This window comes from Rhinopithecus roxellana, chromosome 5 (assembly GCF_007565055.1).
Source record: "Rhinopithecus roxellana isolate Shanxi Qingling chromosome 5, ASM756505v1, whole genome shotgun sequence".
Classification (NCBI taxonomy): Eukaryota; Metazoa; Chordata; class Mammalia; order Primates; family Cercopithecidae; genus Rhinopithecus; species Rhinopithecus roxellana.
Window position 1 is genome coordinate 61,489,330 of NC_044553.1, and position 27,906 is coordinate 61,517,235.

The following is a 27,906-nucleotide window of genomic DNA, read 5'->3' on the forward strand; positions in this document are numbered from 1 at the left end:
TTTTTTTTTGCTTCCTGCTTGTGTATTGCCTTCAGAAAAAAAGAAACAAAGAAAAAGAGAAAAAAAGAGGCTGCAGTGTTGGTTGTCATTTGCAAGTCTAGATGAAACATTATTTATGGGCAAAATATTTTGCTGACAATTTCAAGAGAAAAGAAACCTTAGTGCCAACAGTTAGACACCCACACAGTTTGGAGTTAAACAGATCTCAACAAATGAACACAGTTGTGAGAAATAACATAGAAGTGACTTCAGTCTAAGCCAAGTAATTATAACACTCATGCAGTTTTGGAGGGCAAGGGGCTTACTTGTTCTCACTTGTAGAAATGATAAGCAATGTGTTACAGCAATGCTTTGCTGGAAGGGCACCAGAGAGCTACAAAACTAGAGCCTCATTTAAATATCTTAAATATAGGCACTTCTATGTTTAAAGACTTATTTAGAAATAGCTACTAGAATAGACTAGAAATGTAAGTGGCCAACTAGATTTGGTGTGAGATAGTTTTTGTAGCATATAGTCTGGTCCTAGTGCAAATATTATCAGAAACAGAGGTTCCCCTTATGGAATCTGTTCTCATTATTCAGCAATTATTCTAAGTTAAAATGAATTTTTTTCTATTCATTTTCATCAACTCCTATCATTAAAAGCCTTAGCAAAAAGGCTTCTCTTTCTCTTCTTGGTCTCTGATAAATAATTCTTTGCTCACATTACCCTTTCTAGTATGCATTGTTGCTGTCTCTCCCCATCTTCAACCTCAGGCCCATTAAGTTACATGTACAGAATACATTTATAGATTAGTAAATCAGTGCAAATAGTATTTAATTGTGGCAGCCTACCAGGTACAACAGTCAATTGCGTCCCAGATCCAAAGGTCAGTTGCCAGCCAGAACCAGAAGAAACACTATGATTTGCTCAACAACAAAAACCAGATCAAACAGGCCAGGTTGGCAGAGCACTGAATAAATAGTTGGCAGTGGTTCCTTTATGAATTAGGCCTGCGTCACTGTCACTTTAGGTTTGGTCTGGAGTAGCCAAATTGACTGTCTACAAATCCTAAACGAACCCTCCTTTGTCTTTACAATCCCATTTTGTTTTAGGGGATCTTTGCTTTCCACTTTCCACTACAAAGTTCTAAACATCAACTGTGTATTTTCCATGTATATATAGAGCAAATACTCTGCGATTTTAGGTGTCAAAACAGCACTTGAATCTTTTCATCCACAGAGACTCACAAAGTCCAGAATAGAGAATATGCCTCCTCTGTTGTGGGCATTGTTGGGTTACATCATCAGAGAACTGTCTGAATTCTTGAATCCTCCCAAGACTGAGTCTATAGAATCTAAGTGGGGTAGGTACAGAGCTGGCATTGTCCAGTTAACTTGGCCACTCATTTCACATTAATAAAATAACTTCATAAGAATCAATTATCAGAGAAATTCCTAGTTTTCTACTTCAATTTTGGGACATTTCCCTTCCCCTGACTAAAGTGGTATGTGTGTTAGTTATCTGCTAAAGGACTTTAAAACTGCAGCAAAAATTAGTTTTAGTATTTCCTAAGGAAGTAATGATGGTATAAGAGAGTCATGCCCAAGAGAAATCAGGGTATGCATTGTCATATGTGGGAAGAAACATGGAATCCACCTCCAGAATGTAAGTTGCATGAGGGCAACATCACACTGAATTTGTTTCCTGTTGGATCCCTGGTTTCAGCACCGAGCCTGGCAGAGTACAAGTTCATGAAAATATTTGTCAGATGAATCTTGCGGACTCCCCAAACTTCAAGTTTGAGCAAACTGACAGGTTTGGCAAATTAGAAACCTAAAATCTAGTTCTAGCTCAGCCATAGACTGGTTATGGGGCCGGGATCAGTCTCTTCAATGAGCCTCAGTTTTCTCACCCATGGAGAAAGTCAGAAAGGAAGGTTGTGGAGGCTCTCTCTGCTCCGTGAGGCTATGCTGTATGAATTTTTGGCCAAAAGTCGCAGAAACAGGAAGTCTCCCTCAGTAGTCATGAGTTAACTTTTTTTAAAAAAAGTGGTTTTTCAGACTTTGAGAGAGGCTAATCACATTACTTTTGGTTAATGATCATTATTTACAAGATTCTTCCCTTCTATAAATTGACAATCTTAGCCAAATAGAATAGTGCCTTAGAGGGTTTGTTAAGGAATTAGAAATCTTGTCACCAATTACTACATAAATCCAGGGATATGATCTCAGCCAATACCCCAAGTATCCAGTCATACATTTTAGCCCCAACACATATATTCAAGAGCAATTCCCAGAGACACACTTACATGGCCCATTTTGCACCGAGATGCTAGATCCTAGCCAGGGCAACGTTAGGCTTCCTATTTGATGCTCATCCCCCTCTCTAAACATTCTTCACATAGTGTATAATTGGGTCCAAATCAGCCCTTAATCCACAGATATTGCTTAATCCAGGGATACAATTTTATACTTACTGGGCTTCACAGATAACTCGGTTCCCTGTCCGAAGATAAGCTTTCCTCCCTGGTTATAATTCACACTGTGTTACATATCCTGTCAAAAACACATCCAATCTGCCTGAACACATTTCTAATCTTCCACCCCCAAATCCACAGCAGATTGCTCCCACACCACAGCATGAATCATGGCTATACTGCTTATTGTAACTTTTTTCCTTAAAAGGGGAATAAGGGTATTCACACAGGAGACTGATAGAGAATAATGAGAATTCCTATTTATCCAAAAACGTTTCTATTTAACACCAATCTGAACTCTCATTTTTGCTTAATGGCTTTGGGTACTGCTGTTCAGGGAAATGGCTTCCTTTCAGATGTGTTTCTCATAGTCTCAGCCCTGCATGCCAAATATTAAGGGCAGGTGAGGCTCCAGGGAATGGGGCTTACCTGGTATGACCACAACCTGGGTCCCTGCTCCAAACTGCAATTTCCCCAAGCTGTCAGTTGTCACACTGTGACAAACACCTCTACAAAATGGCTTCCCCAGAGAAGACAGCTGCTAAATGAAGACAAACTGCTCATGGGGAAACAATCTCGCTACAAAATGAGGCCACTGCGTGATATGAGATATAAGCTTTTCCCCCTTTCTCTTCTAATTTCTCTTCTTTCAAGACACTAAGGATGGTGTGTGCCAAGAGCTGCACCTCTTGGGCGGCAGGGGCAGAAAGCCAGACCGCTGGGGTCAGTGAAGCCTGGGCGTCCGCTTTAGACGCTGCAGGAATAGAAAGAAACCCACCAGCCGAGGAGTTTACCCAAGGTCAGACCCAGTCCTCAGCTCTACTCAAATGACAGCTGATCACAACAGTTGCTCTGTCATTTAAATAACCTGATGTTTTGAATTCACGAGCCTACTAGAAAAACTACTTCAGGATGCTTGGGTTCTGTTCCTATTGGAAGAGGGTTAATCACTGGCCTCTACTTGCCTGAGTTTGTTTGTTTGTTTGTTTTGAGATGAAGTTTCGTTTTTGTTGCCCAGGCTGGAGTGCAATGGCGTGATCTTGGCTCACTGCAACCCCCGCCTCCTGGGTTCAAGCGATTCTCCTGCCTTAGCCTCCTGAGTAGCTGGGATTACAGGTGTCTGCCACCACGCCCAGCTAATTTTTTGTACTTTTAGTAGAGACGGGCTTTCACCATGTTGGCCAGGCAGGTCTCGAACTCCTGACCTTCAGGTGATCCACCTGCCTCAGCCTCCCAAAGTGCTGGGATTACAGGAATGAGCCACCGTGCCCGGCCCTGAGTTTCGAAATCTATCAGATGGGGATGACTATGCTGGAGTCCCCTTCTGAGGAAGACCTTGTCATCAGATGGTTCTTATTCAAGTCTGACAGAGTAGATGGGCCCCAAGGCTGGGCTTATTGGTGGGGTCCTGGTGGGTTTCTTCCCCTCCACAACCTCTTAAAGCTCCTTCAAGGATGAAGCTCCTTCAAGGATGAAGGAGCTTTGATGAAGTACTAGCCTTGGTCTGCTCAACACCTTTAATGTCCATCTGACCCAAGGAGGCACCTGTGGAAAAGAGGGCAGGTTTTCCTCTTGGAGATAATAATATTCAGCACACAATGCAAATTATATGTCACTTACTTGGCTTGACAAGCAGCCTTGTCCGCTTCCCAAAGATAAAGGAGAAGACTTGTCCTTCTGCACAGTGATTATCTCAGCATCAAAATCCTACCAGCTCAGCTTGCCCCAACACAAGCCTCCCCAAGAAGGGACCCTCCAATGGAGTGCATTTCCTCCAGTGACCATCACACGGCCTTGTGATTTCCTTCCTGAAAAAGTGAACCCTTCCTCTTTGTATTTTCCTTATGGTTCTGTTTCTCACTCCTTTTTCACCTCCTTCTCCATCACCACTGCTGAGGTCACAGTGGTCCCCCGGCCTCAAGCCCCTGCAGCTTCTCCCCACATTGAGCACTGGACTCATTTTCTATCTCCACTTAACTGTACTTACAGGGCAGCACAGACAATCTGGTTCCAGGACCGAAGATAAAATTCTGACCATAGTTATCCCCACAGTGTTTCTGGGCTCAGCAAAAACCCCCTAAAGCTTCCTCCCTCCAGCCTGGGGATCTCAACACCACAAACAACACAGCACTCAGAACCTGTGTTTTTGGCTTTAAAGTGAAAAGGCCAACTCATTTGTCTGTCAAGCCATGAGAACAAAGGGAGTTTGGGAACCACCAAGCCGGCAAAGGTTCCAAACTTAACCCAGCAACCCCCTGTGTCCTGAAGGATGCAGCTCTGCATTAATGAGCCTGAGTCTTTTTCATGGAGAGAGGCTCCGGGGGCTGGAAAGAGGCTTAAAGAGGTTCTCTCATTTCTCCTCCTGCCTCGAGGCAGGGCTGCACTCCAATCACCCCTGATAGCAGGGTGTCTATCTCCTTTCAAAAACCCTCTAGAGAAAGTGCCCTGGCAACTACTCCTGACAGCTAATTTTCACTGTTCAAAAACCTATTAGAAAGGTTTTACCACTAACCTAACTCCCTTCTTGCAGTATTAGCCATGTCCTGTGGAATCCTGGTGGAGGTGGAGAGCCGAGCTCCTCCATCTTCTGTTTAATGCTTCCTTTCCCAAATTTAGATGTGTGACTTAACTCCCACCTTGCCCTCAACCTCTTTTCTTTGAAATAAACTGCCTCATTTTGCCTCTGCAGACTTTACTGATCCTCTACCTCCAGGTTGGAGGGTTTCATTTAGTGGCTATTTTCAGGAGCCATATTTCTCATGAGCTTCACTACGCCGAAGAGTAGAAGGACAACCTTGGGATAGATCGCTTTTCCCATGAAGTTTACATCTTCCTTCTGTCATTGCCCCTCCACACAGGGAGCCTGTCTTTTGGGAAGGGGCTCGGGACACCTTAAAGGAAATCATGCTGGGGGCATTTTGGTGATGGGGCAGTACAAGATTTCAGTTCTGCAACCCTTGCCCTGCCCTCCTGTGAACTGCATCCTTGCTCCAAGCGTGTGTGTGGAGCCTCGAGAGTCCCAGCCATGCAGCTCTCTACAGACAGCTCTCCCCTGCCTCTGACACTTGGATGATTTTGTATTTAAATTAGTCAGGATTCTTTCTATTTCCACTTTCAAATCCCAGGTGAAGAATTTCATAGAATAGGCTGACATTCTCCACCCTCCCCCCATTCCAGCTCTGCTCCTGATGCATAACGGAGCCTTGACAGAAGAGCCCGAGGGGCGATACAAAGGCTCTGCAGTGGGTTAGAGATGATGTTTATCATTATTATTAATAGCGAGGGTTTAATGAGCTTTTTCTATGTTCTGAGCACTATGCTAAATACTTTAGCTGTATTATTTCATCTTTACAATGACTCAATGAGGTAGGAATATTTTTATCTTCATTTTGTGGATTGGGAAACTGAGGCTCAGAGAGATTAAGTAACTTGCTCAAGGTCACACAGCTAGGTAAGTAGTGGAGCAAGGACTTGAATTCAGGTTTTTCTGTTTCCGAAGCTCATACTATCCTGCTTAATCCATTATTACTTAAGCTCAAAATGTCCAGAGGGGACCCAAGACACGTCAGAGGTGCTGCAGAGGTGGGCTCAGTGTTGAGCCTCATAGTCTGTGGCAGTTACTTTACTTGATTCTCAATCCAGATGTACAGAGTTCTAGTGGTTCTTTTCAAGTAGATATTTAAATTGCAGCAGGGAGATCAAACTTAGATATGAGAAGTACTTTCTGGCAATAAGGGTTGCCAAATTTTGGAATTAATTACAGAGAGACATTTCCCATCCTAGACCATCCGATATAGTGCGAGCACATCCTATATGGCCAGAGATCCTGCTGGGAAGCCTGGTCAGGGGTGGTGGAGAACCTTCCTGACAGCTTCATTGGCTCATTATTGTTTGTTTCTCTATTTCTTTCAAAATGTTGTATATGCTCCTGAGAAGCCCTTACCATGAGCTAGAGCAAGAGTCTGCATGTGGGCGTGCGTGTGTGCACACTTGCATGCACACATGCACTCACATCTCATTTTAAAGCAGGGAAGAGAATCAACTCTCTTTGGCCCGGGGAAAGAACATTAATAAAGAGCCCAACCAGATGCACAGGATTAAAGTCTTTTTCAAACTAATGATTTGATTGATTGCCCCTGAAGGCCTAGGCAAAGAAGAACACAACTTACTTGGCTTCACAATGAGCGTAGTCCCATCCCCAAAGGTTAATTTGCCTGCATTGGTGTTACACAGTGTTTAGTGCTATTGCAATAACCTTGACTCAGGCCTCTAGAAAGACAGGTGGAGGTGGGGGAGGAAAGCAGGAAAACAAAACCTGAGATGACTGCCCATGGCCAAAACAACCTCCTTGTAATTAGGTTAGAACGTGGGAGGAATACTAATAACTAGCAACTCCCCAGCCCAATTCTATTTGCCGTAATTTTCCTTGAAGGAATGGGCCTTGGCAGGAGCACCTCTTGGGAAATTCACTCGACGTGACTACTGCTCTGTCTCCTGGGATCCTGCCTTGTTTGTATTCCTGCAGGCTCTTTGGCTATTTTCATCCAATTCCTGCCTTTTCCCTGCTACTTTCCTTGGACCTTTCTTTTCGCGGAGGTTCACATATTTTCACAGGGAGAGACTACATGGATATTTAATGTCCAAATACAATGCCCCAGGGAATATGTGCATTAATAACCTTGTTTTCCAACTGATATCACTAACCACCCAACACAAACCAAGCAAAGAAAACACCACCTGTGTTTTGACAGCTTCCGCATGATGGAAGACAGGCTTCTTGGGAAGAATAATTAGCCAGAAAGAAGAACTTACTTGGTATGACCGAGAGTTTGGTCCCCTTCCCGAAAGTGAGTTGGTAACTCCCAGCCCCAGAGTATGCACAGAGTTTCCTTTCTTTGCAAAAACCCCAGAGATGCTGAGAAAATCAGACCACTCGCAGCTCTGACAAAAGTTCAGACTTTAACAACAACCAGACAATAGGCAAGAGAAAAGGGCATTACAGAGGCGGGCTATGGAACGGACCATTCCTCGGAGTCCTCCAGAGTCCTGGCTGGACTTTCAGAGGTCATCGAATCCATCCTCCTGTCCTCAGTCAATGTGTTGTCTGACCAAAGACCTGTCTAGTTATTAAGAGCTCCTAGTTTTTATAAAGCTTTCCATTGCTAACAGCCCTTACATCCAAGCAACTGTTCCTTATATCTAATTGAAATCCTGCAAACTGCAGTCTGAGCCCTATCCCTCTCAAGCTTCCCTGGTTGAAGATGGGATTTCACATAAACATATTCCACAGGGAAACTCATCACAACACACCAAGCTGGTCTCAGTGGTGACTTTTGGGGAGGAGGAAACTGATACTGAAGGAAGGGGCCAAGGTGAATGCTGGCTTTATCTGTAATTTTTTTTTTTTTTTGAGACAGAATCTCACTCTGTCATCCAGACTGGAGTGCAATCCACAATCTCGGCTCACTGCAACCTGTGCCCCCGGGTTCAAGTGATTCTCCTGCCTCAGCCTCCTGAGTAGCTGGGATTACAGGTGCCCGTTACCACCTGGCTACTTTCTGTACTTTTAGTAGAGACGGGGTTTCACCAAGTTGGCCGGGCTGGTCTCAAACTCCTGACCTCAGGTGATCTGCCCACTTCGGCCTCCCAAAGTGCTGGGATTAGAGGTGTGAGCCACCACACCTGGCCTTTATCTGTAATTTGAATGGTTTACCATGAGAAATTTTAATGTATTATTTGGGCAAATCAAAATTAATAATAACATTAAATAGAAACCTGCAATGTATTTAAAAATGGCTTTTGGATCTCAGACAAGCCTTTCTGTGCTTCTCCCAGGCTAAGGAGTCTGGTTCTCTGCCCAGGGCTTTGGACTCCTGGGGTCAGAGGAGGGAACTGGGTCAGGATGTATGCTCAGAACAAGATGGAGGCAACAAGGCCAGGGTGCAGTGCAGGGCCCGGTTCTGTGTGCGCTCATGACTGTCCAGTTGACTTTTGAATTATAACAGAGTAACCTGTTCATCTTCCTGCTCAACGCTAATGGCCCAGCTCCTTCCAAACCTTTCTTGGGGACAAAAGCATTCTAGGTACACTGAAAAATAATTTAAGGGAAGAAGCCATTGCCGATCAAAATCAGGGATGGCTGGAAACACTTACTTGCAATCACAGAAAGTCTTGTGCCCTTTCCAAAGGCAAGAGCTGTGTTTCCTGAATTCCCACAGTGATTTCCTCCATAACAAAAACCCTGAATGCCTGGCCTTGGTGGTTTTCCTGGAAGTTTCCTCTCATTGGTCCTCTTCCCTGTTAGAATCATCTGGAAATCTCCCCACTTAACCATAGTTTTTGTTTTTCCTTAGCATATATTTGCCCACTTATCCCCGAATCTCTATGAAGTATGGCGTAATCAAAATGTTTCTGCTTTGCCTGTCTACCCTGCTGGTGAGCTTCCATACATGGAGTTGCGGCCCGGAGATGCATTTCTGAACTGCTTGCAGACTTCTAGCTTATTGTTAGCCTGTGAAAGATATTCCAAAGGAAATCCCTGTTTCTGACATCACGATGTACTCTTTGCTGCACTAGAAATAAAAAGGAGTGGTCACTTATCCTAAATAAAGAAAAAGATTTGGAAAATGGCGTAGAGTGAGAAGGCTCAATGCAAGATGTTGCTCTTGGCTGGCATACTATCTTTGTTGTCTTTAACATGAAAGTAGCTCTTTGGAAAGTCATCTCTCACTTATCCCTGGAACAAGGGAAATGAGAGATCATGGGGTATCAAAGCCAGGAATCTCAGCGAGGCCAAATAAAGAAAAATGTATCTTTTATGGAGGGTAGAAGGAGAGGGGTCATAGGTGTGCTGGAGTCATTTCCAAAATCAATTTAGTTGGAGCCAAAAATCACACTGGGCTTAACAATGTGTCCAAACAAAGGTTACTGGGGACAAGCCTGGGGGAAAGACTGGAAAATAAGTTCTGGACAAAGTGTCACGATTCTTTTACTCTTCTTAATAAACAATGAAAAAGATAATTTATATTTGGGTAGCAGAAGACTGGTAGCAACTTTTCCAGTCCTGGAGGGGAGAATTTGATATTTGGCTCAGCTGTAGAAAGGCTGGGGACTGGGCCTCTGCAAGAGAAGAGCCCAGGACCTAGAGGTCACCCACAAGTCTTAGAAACTTTCCCACTCAACACTCACAACAGTTTAAACTCAGTGGGAGTCAATATCAGAAAATCACATAAATGGCACTTACGGGAGAGAATATGAAGTCGTGTCCCTTTTCCAAAGATGATTTTGTCATCTCTGTTCACACTGTGATTGGGACCGTAACAAAAACTCCTAGTGACTTTTTTTTGGGGAAAGCTACATATTTTTTGATGGATATTTCACCTTCATGGGACTTAACAGATTCCTATATTGTTCCTTCTCCTGTAATAAACAGGCCTCATTATCGGCTCAGCCATCTTTCTTTGTGTCTTCTAGTTGTTCTGCTTGAATTTTATGCTGCTTATTGCAAATGTGCGGGAGGAAATTGAATGACCTCATTTGACACTGAGAGTGAATTATAAAAGCAACAATTCAACAAACTCCTTTCCAATATCAAACATAATTCTGTTACTGTAGGCAAAAAATACCTGGCAGACAGCCACTGAGCTAGGAATCCACTTTTCAGAGCCCAAACAAAAATGGGGCAGGAATGGGTCACTTAGGGCACATATCTGGATTTCCACCTGAGAAGGAACTGCATTACAGAGCCCTCCCTTCACCCTGGCTCTACGCCTTAAGTTCTAGAATTTGCCATGTCACCAAATTCTGAGGCTACCTTGCCTTATGTTTGCTGCACTCACTATAGCCCTGCCCTAGCTGGAGGTCATGAGCTTCATTCATTTTAGCCCAGAGGGATCCCCATCTTTTAGGAAATGTTCTCCTTCCACAGTCCATGGATGTGGTCTCTCACCACCAAGAGATGGAAGCCTTATGCCATTGCCATCAACCCTGGCTGGATCCTTGTTTGACACTTAAAGAACCAAGTCCCATTTTCTCTTCCTCATGGTCTACCTGACCCCAAAGATGCTCTTTATCACAGTCGTTAAAAAAAAAAAAATTAACATGGGATGGATATGTTCACTACATCTAAAACAAACCTATGGAGTCATCTATCTCATTTCCTTGTCTTCCAGCATTTCCCAAGGTGGAACCATTTAAAACTAGGCTATCCTATTTTAAAGCTCCTTGGGTTAGTCATTCCATAATCTTAATTATAACCTGCTGTAGGGTTTAATAATAGTCAATGTGGTGACACCAGCCTTTTAATATTATTTTTTTGGTTGGACATTTGGATGGGTCCTGTTGTCTCCAAAATGGCAATGTGGAGAAACGCACACCCCAGGAGCATACCTGGGAATGCCAGGCTCCTGAATGCCTATTTCCCTCCTTTTCAAGGAGGTAGATTTAAAAAGTTTTACTCCCCACGGAGGAATTGATCATTAAACAAAAATCATGCTATCATACTTGGCATTTTATTTCACTCTGAATTTCCTTTTAGGTGTCTATAAAGCCACCTGGGATTGTCAATTCATTACTGAATCGTTTTCTTCTTCCACTGCATTTGAATATTCAGGCTGTGTTTTTAGTGAAATTTGACATTATGGGACTAAATGTGGACATTTGTCAAAATGCGACAATGTTTGGGTTTCTTATTAGATCTTTCTGAAATGAATATATATGCAGGCACAAGAGACAAAGAAGGTAACTTATAAATATTAGTAGCATTAAAAATGAGATAGAGTCTCATTTTTAATAGAATGGAAAACAAGTTCTGTGGCTAAAATCAGAGCATACACACAAATCATTGCAGAACCCAGTTGAACAGACACTGCGGCTGTAAAGAGCTCATAGCCCCGTATCTCTCTAGAAGAAAGACGGCTAAGCCACCATGTTAAAGGTGATTTGGGATGGTCTCATTTTGCCTTTATATATCATTATTGCTCTAGTCTCAATAATCATGCATGTTTCATGTATTTGCAACAGTCATTTTTCAAGAAGGACATTTGTTTACATATTAAATTAAATCTCCACTAACTTCGCGGGATTTATTTGTTTGGTCAAATATCAATAAAACATGGCCACTTACTGGGCTTCACCACCAGCTGAGTTCCATCTCCAAAGATGAGTCTGGCATTGTTATTTCCACAGCACTTCCTGCCTTTACTGAAACCCCTGGTAAAACCCTTCCAAATGCACAGCGTTGTGGTGAGGGGGCAGTTAGACTCTCCTTGTTTTTTTTTTTTTTTTTTTTTTTTTTTTTTGCTTTTGCTGTGTTTCTGGAAATTGGCCTTTTATGATAGGAAGAAAAATTGGTTCTGCAACATAAAGCAAACCATTTCTCCTTTAAAAATACCAGACTTATGAGCTTTTAAAATTCTTTTGCATTTCTAGGCATAAAACTGCCAAAGCTGAATCTAGTTTGTTAACAACTCTTGATGTCATATGTGTGAGCTCAGCCCTAGACACACAAGTTTGAAGGGATGGTACATTCCTGCACCCACAGGGATATTTTCCAGCTACAGAGCCATCCCAGCTCACCTCCAGACTCAGTGATCAAGTTATTTCAAAGCCTTCTCAATGCGTAATAATGCTTATTTGATAGCCTAAAAAACGTTTCATGAGGGAAGAGTGGCAAAAGTTAAACAGTCCTATTTTTTTTCTCCCCAAAGAAGTTCCACCATGGACGCATATGCTGTTTCAGCCAGGAAGGGGTAGAGAGTCTAGGCATGAAATAAATGGGAGAAGAGAACATTTTCTATTATAAAAAAGATTGCATCCTAAAGGCAGAGATAGACACACAACAGCTCCTTTATCACAAAGCTGAGCATTGGCTGAGCTTTAGCATACAAGGAGTATCTGGAGAAAAGAGAGAGGGGTGAGCATTCCAGACAGTGATACCACGTCACTGACTTTCTTGGTTAAAAGTAAGGCTTACATAATAGAAATTTAAGCTTGGAGAGAGAAGAAGTCCCCAACATGACTGTAACTTGCTGATTCTTTACATTTCAAGAGGAAGCGTTCAAAACTGATCTCATTTCCCTCCTTTCATCCTGGGAGCAGTGGGTGTCCAAAGTAAACATAAAGAACTTATTCTAGAGAAAACAAAAGGGAAGCAAACGTAGGAAATAGAGTGACAGATACGTGGATCACAGTTCTAATACTGAGCTAAGTTACCCTTAGCCTTCTCTTTCCCCTACCCAACCCCTAGAAGTTAGACTTGCCTGACTTCTCAGCACTCTTCCCAAGGATGGCTCTGGAGTCTCTTTTGGAAGAAAAATAAAACATGGCCTATAGAAGAAGGCGTTTGGACCAGCCTTCTTCTATAGGACCTACAATTCTATTATACAGAATTGTATAAATAGGTTAGCAGAGGTTGTATTTGCCCAGGTAAAGGTATGTTCAGGTTCAATGAATGACTGGGAAATTGGGTTCACAGAAGCATAAAACCTGCAGCATTTAGTAGAGAACAATTCGATTTTCTCAACTAAATTTTCCCACAGTAGTCTTTTTGTCCCCTGAGGTTTATCATAAAATTAGCATGTTTCCCCTTCCCTGACTGTGGTGTGCCATTCAGGAGAATGGGAAATTTGGACAGCCTGCTATATTACAGCAGATAAGAGATGACGGCAGTGAACAAAGTCAACCTTCAGACCTCCTTTCCACCAAAGGGTGGCTGTCGCTTCCCACTTGCAGTGGACACAGAATCCACCTGACACATGCCACTACTTACGTACTTGGCTGGACAGCAAGCAGAGTGCCAGTTCCAAAGATGAGCTTGTTTCCACTACTGCCATAATTCACACAGTCCTTCAGAACCTTACACTAACCCTCAAGGGGGGGCATGGCAGGATGGGGTGAGGACAGCTTTGCGTCTTTCCAGACTTAGAACATCTCAGTCCCAGTGCAGCAAAAGCTGACTTGCAGGCATTGCTGCAGCCTTCATATTCCCCTGACATGCCCTGACACTGTCATTTAAGTTACATCCCAAAGCCCAGAACCCTGAGTGACTCCAGCAGTGACCAAGAGCTTTGCAGGCATCTGCCCTCCACGTGGGACAGCAGCCTGAGGCAAGGATGTCAGGAGAGCTGCAGACTTGCTATTTTTCACCTTTGAAAATTTCACCGTCTTTGGCTGTGACCCTTTCCTTTTTCTCTGAATTTGGTCTTCCAATGGAATGAAGCTGGTTCTGTCCTTGGGAAAGAGTTTTAACCATATCAGAGGGAATTAGATATTCCCTAACAACCCAGCTCTCCTCTCTTAGAGGGCTACTTAAGCATTATTCATTCCGGAAGCTACTATCCCAAACAAAAGAGTTGGTGGCTGACATTGCTTCTCACTGGGAGTGGAGAACCCATTTGGGTCGAGTGCATTGTCTCCAGCAGGCTGAATTGTTCTTAAAAATATAATCTGCATGCTATATTTTGTGCATTATTCAACTAGCGTCTCCTCTGCCTTACAGTCACATCTCTGAGACCTACCTGGCTTTATAATTAGCTTGGTCCCAGCGCCCCAGATTAACTGATAGTTGCTATCCACACAGACACAAAAACCTTAACAAAAACCTTCACTGTCCTTCCGGGGATCCTATTAGAGATAAAGCCCAGATAAAAAGTCTAGAGCAAAGCACATAAAACAATGAAACAACGTAGGAATATTGGCTATTGAAGATTATTTGCTCATTTAATTACATTTGATTCCCTTGCCCATTATAGATTCCAGACACAGATGATGAAATCGAATGACCAAACATCCAAAGTCAATCTAGGTCTCTCTGCATACAAGGGAAGCATAATTCAGAAACAGTTTTCAAATTGGAGAAGTTGAACTTGCTTCATTTTCCCTGATATTTTAAATAAAAATGCAAAAGAGGGAAACAGATCATTTGTTTAGAGTCATAATGCATCTGACGCTCTAGTGCCTTCTTTTCACTGCTGCTAAGATTTTAGTCAGCACCATGGTGTTCACATATAGGTTAAATTGTTCACATATAGATTAATTGGTTTAAAGAGGGTTCTGCAGCTATAGGTGTTAAAGACCCCTACAGAGCTCAGAGTTGGAAAGGGTGGCCTGCAGTGCTGTGAGAACGTGCCTGTTTATAGAAAACACCTTTTCAGGCTGGGTGCTATGGCTCACGCCTGTAATCTTTGGGAGGCCGAGGTGGGCAGATCACCTGAGGTCAGGAGTTCAAGACCTGCCTGGTCAACGTGGTGAAAACCTGTCTCTACTAAAAATACAAAAATTAGCCGGGCGTGGTGGCGGGTGTCTGTAATCTCAGCTACTTGGGAGACTGAGACAGGAGAATCGCTTGAACCCGGGAGGTGGAGATTGCAGTGAGTCAAGATTGCGCCACTGCACTCCAGCCTGGGCAACAGAGAGAGAAAAACTTCGTTTAAAAAAAAAAAAAAAGAAAAGAAAAGAAAAAAAGAAAAACAAAACACCTTTTCAAAATGGCTTCTTGGTTTCTAGTACTTACTTGGAAAGACTTGTAATCTGGTCCCAGTCCCAAAGATGAACTTGTTGGCATCATAAGACACAGTGATACGGAGATCTACAAAAACCTCCTAAGCCCCTTGGCTCTTCCCCGTCACTGGCACCAAATGACTATCAATAGCAAAGAAGATTTGGGGATACATTTAAAACACCAAAGCAATCAAACAGGTTTTGTTTCAGTCAAGTTTCATCTTCTGAAAATGTCTATGGCCTGTGCTGATTATGTTTTCAATGCATTAAGTGATAGCTTAAGACAGTTCACTGTAAGAAAATAGGGAATCTCAAGCTCTAATCCCAGGTATGATTTCTTTTGGTTTGACTTTAATTATTTAACTTGTCTGTGTGTCAGCTTTTCTGTCTGTGACAATATGTTTGATGATGTATGACCCTGTTTACCTTATTAGAGAACGTTGTGAAGATAAAAGGGCTGAGGATGGTGCAGTGGGTTGCAGCATTGAAATGCATTGTGAATAATGTGGGGGAAAATATGATGGTTCAAGTCAGGATATTATTAACATGAATAGCAGGGACTATGCTAGCTGAAGTTTATTGTCGAAATAATAACCACAAAGCTTTCTTAGTAAAAACTGAAGGAGAATATATCTGTCTTGTGTGTTTTTCCACAAGAAAGTTAGTGGAAATAACCACTTAATCTGCCAGAAGAGACAGGCATGGAAAAGGTCAGCTGGATTCTGAAGTCTAACTGCCAGGGGAGGAGAAGAAATGATTGTCCTCCCACAGCAGTGAGTGAGCATAGATTAGGTTCCCACGACATGCTAATGCCCTTGGCTGTTGGCAGCATTAAGTGGAACCAATCAAAGTTATTTTAAAAAATGAATTTGACCATCTTAATGGTAAAACTGACTGTGTAGGTAGACCCAGAGACTGTTTCTCATCAGTGACTGCAAAATGTGTGTGTGTGTGTGTGTAAGTGTGTGAAGAACTGTTCTATATGATTTACAGACGTAACAGCCCACAGAAATGAGAAAAGATATACTTACGTGGTAAAACAATCACTTGAGTGCCGGACCCGAAATGCAACACATTCCCAAAGCCTATCCACAATGGCTCATTCTTTTACAAAAACCTTGTCATCTCTTCATAACCACATGTTTTGTGTCCCAAGGTGGAAGCTAAAGCTTCTCAGGCATGAGAGAAGATTCAGACACGCATATCATGAATGCCATGGTATTCCTTATTTCGTGTCAGCACTTCCTTCCTGAGGCTTTTCCTTATCCTGGGCCCAGCTCCAGCCTTCATGCAGGCAGTCTGTGTCCCTTGGTGGCCACCTCCACCTCTGCAGGGGCTCTGCTGGGGCCAACCCTCAGGAAAGATTCCCTCAGGGCCCTGGGCCATTTGAGGATCACTCAAGGAGCTAGGAAACTCCTCAGAAATACAGCTGATGGTTACAGAGGCAGGCAGCAGTGTGCGTGGGGGTGCCAGTGCTGGGCATGGGCATAGCAGTCAGGAATTCAAAGGAGAGAGCAGGGATTTGCATACAGGAGTTGGAGATGGAAGGAGTAGGATCTAGAGAGGAAGGGTCTGAAAACTAAGGCAAGAAGGGTAGACACACACTAACAACGAATGTCAAAATTAGTCACGCTCTGCTTGGTGAGCACACACAAGTTGTAGGGGAAAGAAATTTTCCTGGCTGTGTCAGTTGCCCTGACCTATTTAGTACTGTTCTACCTCCTGTGACAACCTCTTAGGTGCAGCTGAGATGCCCCACACCACAAACAGAGACCACGTCCCTGTCTTATTTCTGTCTCAAAGAGCCATCTGACCAAATGTTCCACACGAGGGGGTGGGAACAGCAGCCACAAAAAGATACTCAGAATCTGTTTCTCTCTTCCTAATTAGGCTGTCAATCTGTTTAGCTAATAAGTCGTATAAAGTGTCTTAATCTCTTCTAAGGAAAGGAGTCATATAAATGCAAAATAGCAGCAGCAATAAGTCAAATGGCTTGCTGGGTATCTTTTCTTCGTGTGAAGAGATGCCATTTAGTAGAAGGGAAACTTTCTGTGTGGAGAGGAGACAGACTGGGAAAAAGCACAACAGTAATTGTTTTTATTAGGCTGAGTCTATACAGCACAAAGTAAAACAGATTTGGCAATTATTTAGGTAATGTGACATTCAATTCATGCAATTTTGAGCACAAAGAAGTTTTCTCAAGGAAGTCCCTAAATATCTGGATCAGTTACCAACATTAATCAAAGTAACTGGACAATTGGGCTGTATAGACACAAACTAATAAATGTACCCCGAGATGGTTCTTCAGAAAGGCTTATATTTTATAAACCTAACATTAAAACTAGCCCAATATTTGTAACCACTGTCCTCATTTTGGCACTGCAATTTACGGTTCCCAATTTTTCTTACAACACGTCTTCCATTTAGAGCCGCAAAGGTAAGGGTGACCTTCTCCCTAGAGAGTTTTATCAGGTTAACACATGGAAGCTCATTTAGAAATTCATTAGGTGTCTGGGATGTGAGAACTCGTCATTACAGATTAAGAGCTTTTTTGTGAAGTGGTAAGGACTTACAGGGAATAACGGTGAGTCTTGTTCCAGTCCCAAAGATGAGGTTGTTTACCCCAGTTTGACACAGTGTTTCTGCCCAGTACAAAAACACTTTCCTACTAAGCTAAATTTTCTTCCTCTCCTTCCTCCTTATCTAACTTATTTATTTTATATTTTTAAGTATCTATTTTTAGAGACAGGATCTTACTTGGTTGTCCAGGCTTGAGTGCAGTGGTGTGATCTTGGCTAACTGTAGCCTTGACCTCCTGGGCACAAGTGATCCTCCTGCCTCAACCTCTTCAGTAGCTAGGATGACAGACGCATGCCATCATGCCTGGCTATTTTTTTAAATAAATTTTATTTCTTTATTTATTGTAGAGATGGGGGGGGTCTCACTGTGTTGCCCAGGGTAGTCTTGAACTCCTGGCCTCAAGTGATCCTCCTGCCTCAGCCTTCCAAAATGCTGAGATTACAGGTGAGAGCCACTGCTCCCAGCTTCCTTCTTCTATAAAGTTTGCCAGGGGTATGTTACACACATTTGGACTTCTGCTTGGTGATAACCTTTGAAAAACCTTCCAACGAGAAGTGCTGTCTTCCATGTTTCTTAACAGTCCAAACAACGAATAGTCCCCTTTCTCTCTCTCCCCCCATTTTCTTCCCCCAAACAAAAACATACCATTTCCATGCTGCCCGTTTTCTCCTTGGAAGACAGAACTTGAACAATTCTGGTGGTCACAAGGGTGGTTTCTACTTTAGTATATTATTATGAGAAACCACCTTCTTTTGTGTGAACCACCCACATTTGATGTTTTTATTTCTTCCAAGTCAGCCAAACTGACATTCTCTCAGCCTTAACCTCGGAATTCCAGATCCAATACACCCCTCTTTTTGCCTCTAGCTGAAACCAAGTGAGTTAGAAAAGACCCTATTAACCAGACTTTACACACATTCTACTTACTTTAAAAGGAAAATATAACCTAAGAGTAAGGGTCTTTGGTTAGAAGTTGAGACAGAGAAGATTAAACAAAAAAATGAACACAGTGGATAACTGCAGTTCACTTGGAAACATCCAGACCTACTTGGTTTTACTTGTAAAGTTGTCCCTTGTCCAAAGATCAGTTTGCCTGTGTTGCTAGAGGCACACTCTAATGCTGTACTTTACAAAAACTGTCAATGGGGATCATTTCCATCTTTCCCCCTTCCCTCCAGCAACCTGACCTAGTAGCAATAAAAACGTATTAACTGAAAACTTTCTCTTGGCCTGCCACCATGCAAGGTCCATTTATAGGTATTAGCCCTTTAAATCTCATAACATCTCAGTGAGCTAGGTACTATTACCATTCCCATTTTACAGATGAGAAAAATGAGGCATAAAGAGATTAAGTAACGGCCGGGCGCGGTGGCTCAAGCCTGTAATCCCAGCACTTTGGGAGGCCGAGACGGGCGGATCACGAGGTCAGGAGATCAAGACCATCCTGGCTAACATGGTGAAACCCCGTCTCTACTAAAAAATACAAAAAAAAAAAAAACTAGCCGGGCGAGGTGGTGGGCGCCTGTAGTCCCAGCTACTCGGGAGGCTGAGGCAGGAGAACGGCGTGAACCCGGGAGGCGGAGCTTGCAGTGAGCTGAGATCTGGCCACTGCACTCCAGCCTGGGCGACAGAGCAAGACTCCGTCTCAAAAAAAAAAAAAAAAAAAAAAAAAAAAAGAGATTAAGTAACGTGCAGAGTTAGGATTTGTCTGAACAGTTTGATTCCAAAATTCATATTCTTAACCTCTATGCCATACCTTTCATTAGCCACTCTCCCCTGCCTGCCATTTTGGGTTCTCCTTTGAAGTGTGTATACCAGTCACATTGATAAAATAGTTCATTGACCTAATAAATATATCCGAGATAGTTCTTCTGAAAGACTTACATTTCATAAACTTAATATTAAAACAAATTCAATATTTATACCCATTATCTTCATTTTGGCACTGTAACAGACATTTCCCATTTTTTTTTTTTTTTCTGCATGGGTCTTATATTTAGAGCTGCAAAGGTAAGGATGACCTTCTCCCCAGAGAATCTTATCAAGTTAGCACATAGAAGCCCATTTAGAAATTCATTAATGTCTGTATCCAAGATGTCTTGCCTGAAGCCCTTTGGCTCTGTGGACAACTCTCCTTGCCCTTATCCAGCTTTGCCAAGCCTGGAGCTCCAAAACTGACTCAGGACCTGGCCTCAGTCAAAGCCACAGCAAACACTGCTGGGAACACAATTTGGTGTGTGGAACAAAATTCTGAACAGTGTAGGTGGTCTGTAAGATGGTCCTGAAGACTCTTGCAGAGAATAACTTCTCAGAAGAGGCCAGAATTAGGATGAAATCAGTTCCTTTCCTGTTACCTCTAGCACATCCACAATGAGATTCTAAGCCAAAGAGAACTGAGAGATGCAGGAGTTATATGGCAAGTTTGAGTCATTCTGGATAATCCACACTGGGGAGATGTGCTCTAGCATGGTCACGAGCATGGCTGTGAGTCCTGAGAGTTCCCAGCACTTGACCTGTCTTTGGCTGGAAAGCAGCAGTATTTACCAATGGCCCACTGTGAGGCTGGCACAGTGCAGACTAAAGTGGCCATGAAATGTGCTGCACACTTTCACCTTCTGTAATATTCAGTGCTCCCAGACAGGCTTTTTTGGAATGCACGAATATGTTTGCTCTCTAAGAAAACAGCTGAACACTCCAATGGCCTTCCTACCCTGCTCATCTGGATCCCTCTACCTAGTTATTTTGATTGAGGGGTAGGCAAGGGTTCAGCTTTGGTGGACACAGGAAGAAAACACTAGCCATAACTAGATATTTTAAACATCAGGGCTAAAAAGAAGGAGGCAATTTCTGAGATATTTCAAACTGCACAGACAGGTTTGACAGAGTTAACATGAAGACTCACTTGGATTTACTGCCAGGCTTGTTCCCAATCCCCAAATCAGCTTACGGTTGTTGCCAGCATTACACAGTCATAGAAAGCTTTACCAAAACCGACCAGGCCAATGTGTATCAGGAAATCCCTTTCAATCCCCAAATCTGGCCGGCGGTCTCCTCCAGCTGGGACCCTGGCCAGAGGCAGCGGAAAAGACTGTTTATTATGGCGGTCTATTCACAGCATGGTCAGGGTGGAAAGGCTCTTCTGAGGTTAACTAGTTCATCCCTCCACCTCCTGACAAAGCTGCCTTCTGACCAGGCCAGCAAGGAGCATAATCCTGACAAAGCCGCTGGAGAAGGATTCTCCCACTGCAGTGCTCACCCAGCCCATGTTCTACTCAGTCAGACTTTCTGACCCAAATGGTTAAGACAAAAAGGACAAGAAATCTGTTTTTCTCCAGCACATTTGTTCCCATGCCAGGTAGTTATATGTATGTCCATTTTCACTTATACATATGCCATGTATTGATAACGTGTAACCATTATAATTAATATAAAAAAAATTAAGTAGAGAAAACAGAAAACAGAGCTCAGTGCTATGGCTTCCTTTTGAAATTAGAGCATTCATTATGGATTCAGCAGAGATACTCACGGGGTTTGACCATTAACCTTGTTCCCCCTCCAAATGTGAGCACGTTGCCTGCATTATTATTCACACAGTGATCTTCAGCTGAGCAAAAACCTCCTAGAAACTGAACTAAGTTTTCCCTAAAGATCTTCTGGAAGGAGCGATATCGTGAGCACAGAGAATATTAAGTAATTGTCACAGTAATAACCTGGCACAGGATCCCAGTGTCAGTTTGGATTTCACGACTGTTTCCATATTGGATAAATAAAGGATAGTCTTTCTACATGTTCTAAAGAAAGAGTTTTCCTGTACAGGCCCAGAATACTGAATCCCAAAATCCTAGCATACCCACTGTTGTTTTAGATAATTATTCTCCAGGGTTCTGAAAATTATATACCTCACTAGGACATAGTAGGGACAGTTTATGTCCACAGCACCAAAGCAAAAGCAGTCAGAGAGACTGTTGTCACAGTGGGAGGGACTGAGGGAAGCTGTCACGGTCCACCTGGCAGGAGGGGTTGGCGTGCTGATCACACCTTCTGGGTGCTCAAGCCAGGCACCTCTGACTGAGGTCAGCTCAGGAACATCTGAAGGGATGCCCAACCTTTTCAATCCACAGAACTCAAGACAGTCCTATGCAATTGTCTGCCCTGGAATCCACCCTGGACTCCAACTCCAGATCTTTTCATCCCCTGCTTTGCTAGTCACCAGGAAAAGGACTTTTCAGCACTTCCTATCCTTGTCCTAGGAGAGACTTTTCCACTCTTACCGTCCCTTCCCCAGGACATAACACAGCTCAAGGACTAATCAGAAACAATCCTTTTATGACTAAGAAGGTGGCTTCTCCCATTTTTCCTGCATGATCCTTTTGAGCTTCTCTCAATTTTGAGGTACCTCTCAGAAAGTCTGAGCCCGAAACTCCATGGGCACCACCACTGAGTGGCCAGCATGGTCTCCTCCTACTTCCTCAGCCCCGGCCACATTGAGGACCAGGGGCTTAACAACTGGCATTAGGAATGGAGAACTCCAAAGGGAAACCAACAAACATGCAGCCTGTAAATCTCTGACTTGGATTATATTAGTGTTATTTCAGGGACAGATCTCTCCTTTCCAAACCCATTACAGAAGCCATCTCTCTCCTCCCTGCTTTGCTTCTTTGTCTGATGGATCTCTTACCTTGGCCTGCTTAATGAAAAAATGATATAATTTTTCACACCATTCCTATGAAACTAAATCTGGTAATGCCTATGCTGGGTTTCAAGGCTGAGAGACGGTGAAACCAAATTTTGTCACCTGTGCAAGCCTGTTTTAGGTGGTGGGTCCAGGATGTCTGATATATGGACACAGGGTACAGGTGTGGGCATGTGTAAATATTCAAGGGAGGCAGATGCCTAGTTTTCCTGGAGCAGAGCATTCATGAAAGGGAATCGCTGGAAATAAATTTGGAGAACAGAAAGGGCCCAGATTTTAGAGAGCTTTGAGTGACATGCTAGGATCTGGACATGATTTCCCCTTGAGATGATTTCTCAAAACATGAATGCCCAGATGAAGCATTGAGTTGCACAGAGGAGAGGGGCATAAAAAGAGGCAGAAAAATGAGTAAAAAATGTAAAGTGAGAATATAGTTTTAAAAGAAGAGAATAAAGAACACAGAACTCCTGTTGTGTTTACAGGAGTTTCTTGAGACCTTCAAGTCATAAACATTTTTCTAATGATGGATACAATTCTTATGAAATTGGCAGCAAGTCCATCACGGTAAACCTCAGAGCTCTCCTTCACCCCTCCTGTCCAGAGTAGAGGGAACCAGAATTACCACTTCAGATAGCAGTGATTTTAGCTTGCACAGTTTACATGGGTACTTCCCTTGTCCTACCTTCCCTTGTCCCTCAAACATGAACACCAACAACCTTTAACATAAAGCTTGTCTTGTCTGTAATACTCACTTGCTAAAACATTCAGTCTGGTGCCTGTTCCAAAGATGTATTTGTAGATTCCTGAGGTAGCCACAGTGTTATGAGTCTCTACATAAACCAACGCAATGTTACCATTTATGGAAGCAGCTTTACTCTCCATGAATAAATACGGCATTACATGCACTTTCCCCATTGAAAGGCCTTGACCTCATATTTTTCTAAAAGTAATTTATTTGGGATTGTATCTTAATTTATAGAGAAAGTCTTCACTGCTGCTATTGGGTCTGAGTTTGCAAAAGTTCTTCAATCTCATGCTATCTTTATGCATGTTTATTAATTAAAGAGGCTGATTTAGCGAACATACGAGGACTTCAATATCCAAATGACTGTTGAACCCTCTGAAATATTCCATCTAGGATTCCCCCTGAGAGCCAGTTTATGAGCCACATAAACAAACCCATGACATTATTTTATAGTCACATCTATTTTTGGATCCAAAACAGTATCAGTAACTAGTCGATTCCCCCTAAATTTAATAGTCTTGGTTCTGAAAGGATTTTGATTATCAATAAAAGTAAAATCCACCTTTAAAAGATACAGCCATCATGGATGCTACAAAAAGAAAGTGTTTTGGCCTTTGAGGGTGGTTTCAGTGAGGGGCAAGCAATGGACAGTGTTGGATGCTTCAAGCTGAGTGCTTTGACTGGGCCACTCATTGAAATGTGTGAACTCGATTTGTTAACAAATCAGCCACATTACCTTATTGTCACAGCTGGTTCATGTGCAGAGAACTGTTGATGAAATACTATTGAAATGTGAGATGGCAGACATTTTTGCAAATAGGGTGCCTGCAGGAAAGCACCCCTGTTTCTGTAATTCTAACAGAAAAAAACCCCAATAACAACCAAAAAAACCTACTGAATTCTCCAGGTATGGAGATAGCTTGTACAATTTTCAATATTGCTTTTTATAATCCATCATGATTACCTGCTCCCTGACAGCTTCACAACTCGGATAAATATTCTGTTTTATTACAGATAATCTAGTGGATGTGGGGAGGCCCTCCCTAGTCCTGGGATTCTCTGCCTCTCCCATAGGGTTGGTTCGGCCAGCCTAGGTAAGGGGGTGAAGTCCATGCGGGGACTTGCGGTGAGGAAGGGGGCTATCCAAACAAGCAAGCCCATCCATGTGATACCTCAAGGGTTCTGTTCTCTCTCTAGAAAAAGTTACATTGTTCTGCTGTTCTGGTAGAGGAAGAAAGCCATGCCAAGCTTGGAACTCCTGCTGCCCCTCCCTTCACTTGAGTCCTTAGTCCACTCGCCTTATTTTTCTCTTTTTCTTTCTTTTTGTTTTTGAGACGGAGTCTCGCTCTATCACCCAGGCTGGAATGCAGTGACATGATCTCAGCTCACTGCAATCCCTGCCTCCTGGGTTCAAGCGATTCTCCCGCCTTAGCTTCCCAAGTAGCTGGAATTACAGGTGCCCACCACCACACCCAGCTAATTTTTGTATTTTTAGTAGAGATGGGGTTTCTTCATGTTGGTCAGGCTGGTCTCGAACTCTTGACCTCAAGCTATCCACCCACCTCAGCCTCCCAAAGTGTTAGAATTACAGGCGTGAGCCACTGCGCCCAGCTCACTCGCCTTATTTTTTAATTCTACCAGACGACACAAGCATCAGCTCAACAGGGTCCTTGCCACTTATCTGTTGAGGACACACTTCCTTGGCTATGCCATTGCTTTGGTAGCTTCCCTTTTCATGGGCTTGTTTCTGTCTCTATCACAAAGCTTTGTTTCTTATCTCTGCCTTTCCCAAAGCCACAACGTGCTTTGTGGACCTTTGAAAAACAGTGATTGTAGCATTAGCACAATTTATCAAACTGCCCCGAGACCTGATAACCAAATCCAGCCTCCAGGGAAACATGTATTCATATCTTGCGCACACATCAGACATAGTTAACAACTGCATGCTAAGCAAAGCAATTAAATTCAGCTGTGTTTCAACAGGTCCCATCGGATTTCTTTCCAGAAAGGACAATTAGTAAACCACAAGAACTCACGGGGTGTGACCAACAGCGAGGTGCCTTTGCCGAAGTTCAGTGCATACCCGGAGTTTGAGTTCCACAGTGTGTTCTCCCTAAACAAAAAACCCCTTGCAGTAGCCACCCTGTCCCTTCTCCTATGATTCCTATTAAAGCTAATGTCTGGAAACCAATCACACAGCGGTCACACAGACTGTGGATCATCCCTGGGCCCTTGATGGTGTAAATAAAGCTTCCCTCTTCCATGGCACCATTGCTGAAAAGGTCACCACTCCCTACAGTGATGTGGGTGATCAATATTGAGATCTGCCACCTGAGGGAGGGGGCCCTGTGACATGTTATGAAGTCTGGGGATTTCCTATGTCCAGCAGAAGGACGTGCTGGTCTGGACTGGGAACAGCCAGGGGCATGGACAGGAGCAATTCTGTGGGGTTCAAGGATGAAGGTGGGGGGAAGATATAACAGAGAAAGGAGTTGGCAAGTCTCTTCTCACTCACTCTGCATTGTACTTTAGCTGCACTTACTGCTTTTGCTTTTACTTCCCCAATGTTCTAACAAGTTAAGGGTATAGGATGTTAAGCAAGTTTCCTTAATGTGTCTCCAAAACAGTCATTGGAAGGTCATTCTAGCCCACTTTATCCCATTTACACATAACACATATCACTCTGGAAAAGTTATCCAAGTGTTCAGGACTCTCTGTTCTCTATTTGAGAGCCCTTTCATTCTGTTGCCCAGAGTGACAAAGTCCTGATGATAAATCAGGACTTTGAATCCCCAACACTTACTTGGTTTAACAGAGAGTTTAGTGCCTTTTCCAAAGATGAGATTTCTTTGGCTTCCTCCATAATTCACACAGTTCTATGGGGCTTTACAATAATCAACAGGTGGGAAGGATGGAGGGGGAGACTGAGAAAGTGAGATCATTTTCCCCTCTAGTGGAAGTCTCCCCACCTTGCAGCCTCTGTTCCCAGTTCCTTTGCAAGGTCAGGACAGTTCTCTAAAATTAACAGCTGGCTGTGCAGATAGATCTGAACTTGATCTTAAATCCCCTGTTTTCTTCCTAGAACACTGGGTTCTGACAGAATGCTTGTGCCAGAGGCACATGAGGACAATAGCACCCAGCACAGGTGGTCAACATCGGGGGCCCAGTGGCTATTTTAGGGACCAGGAGCACCATGCCACTTTCTCAGCCATAGTTCTTTTTTTTTGAGATGGAATCTCGCTCTGTCGCCAGGCTGGAGTGCAGTGGCACGATCTTGGCTCATGGCAATCTCTGCCTTCTGGGTTCAAGTGATTCTCCTGCCTCAGCCTCCTGAGTAGCTGGGACTACAGGCACCCACCACCACGCCCAGCTAATTTTTTGTATTTTTAGTAGAGATGGGGTTTCACCATGTTGGCCAGGATGGTCTCCATCTCTTGACCTCATGATCTGCCCACTTTGGCCTCCCAAAGTGCTGGGATTACAGGAGTGAGCCACCTCGCCTGGCTTATATTTAGCATTTTTATATATCCAGAGCCAATGACGAAACCAGTGAAATTTTCTACTTCTTCTTGACCTAATTCTTAGGATTGCCAGAATTCACCAACTAACAGACTTCCAACCAGCTCAGGGTCTCAGGCACAAAGAAACCAGGTGCTTAGATCCTCTTGGGAGTGGCAGTGTCTTAACGCCACAGAAACTGCCCAGAACAGCACCACTGCTCACTCAGGTCAGCTTTCAAGATTGAACCATTCCCCCAACTTACTTGGTTTTACTGTCAGTCTGGTCCCTGCTCCAAAGCGCATGTCATTGTTATTGTCACAGTAATACCTGCTTTAACAAAAACCCCCTGGGGAAACCTTGCAACCAGCTCTCAGCATGGCAGGGACAAGGGAGAGCAGCACTGATCAGTACCATATCACACACAGTTCCGTTCTTCTTTTCCTACAGGAATGGGGCCATTTTGTCATGCTTCTAGACTGTAAACATGGGCACTTTTCAGGGCACTGAGCACAGTTAATTGAGACCCTGAATTGGCACACTGGGACGTAATCAGCTTTCAAACAGGTCCCCGAACGGTGCATAAACCAATACTGCAAACAGATCGTGCCCAGGTACACTATTTGTCTTCAGGGACCACTTTGTATGAGGAACTGCCTGGTGAGATGCTCCAGAACTTCTACAATTTGCATCTTACCCACAGGTTCAAAATACCCAAACTACTCATCTATGTAAGTTCATATAAATTATCATGTATTTATTTCATAATTGCACATAATGAAACATGGCAGTGCTTTGGGGGAGAGGAGTCGGCATTTGTTTATGTTCCTAGAGGGTCAAGGTTTTGCTTTTACTTTACCAATGTTCTAACAAGCTAAGGGTGTAAGATATTAAGCAAGTTTCCTTAGTGTGTCTCCAAAACAGCCATTAGAAGGTCATTCTAGCCCACTTCATCCCATTTACACATAACACATATCACTCTGGAAAAGTTATCTGAGTATTCAGGACTCTCTGTTCTCTATTTGAGAGCCCTTTCATTCTGTTACCCAGAGTGACAAAGTCCTGATGATAAATTAATTCCCAAACCACTGTTCTAAAGGATATACACAGGGTAATAAAGACTGAAGAAGCTTGGAGCAGAGAGGTTCTGTTTTCACAGGTGGAAAGGAAAACCTCTGTAACAGGTATAAAAATAGCACAAGAACTGACTGAATGCAGGTATGTATCCTCAGTGAGATCACCTCCCGCTGGAAGGAAGGAAGGACTACATCCAACCAGGATATCCCCTGTGCAGTATCCCTTGTTTTAAAGGAACACACAGTTAAGTTACCTTACAGTTTCTGTTACCTACCAAGGGTGACCTGAAGTCTTGTTCCAGTCCCAAAGGTGAGTTTACTGGCAGTGCCGGTGTTTACACTGTGAGATGCTTCATA

At 43.2% G+C, this 27,906-nt stretch overlaps 3 gene segments (V, D, J or C); all 3 read right to left on the reverse strand.

Annotated features, from left to right (window-relative positions):
• LOC104674124 overlaps window positions 1-27,906 on the reverse strand; it is an 840,972-nt gene that overhangs the window by 28,120 nt on the left and 784,946 nt on the right.
• The window catches only part of LOC104656245, a 632,938-nt gene continuing 611,660 nt past the window's right edge, over window positions 6,629-27,906 (reverse strand). Inside the window, 1 exon segment of the V gene segment in view lies at window positions 6,629-6,728. Coding sequence covers window positions 6,721-6,728 — 8 coding nt within the window.
• LOC104656285 overlaps window positions 27,827-27,906 on the reverse strand; it is a 576,427-nt gene continuing 576,347 nt past the window's right edge.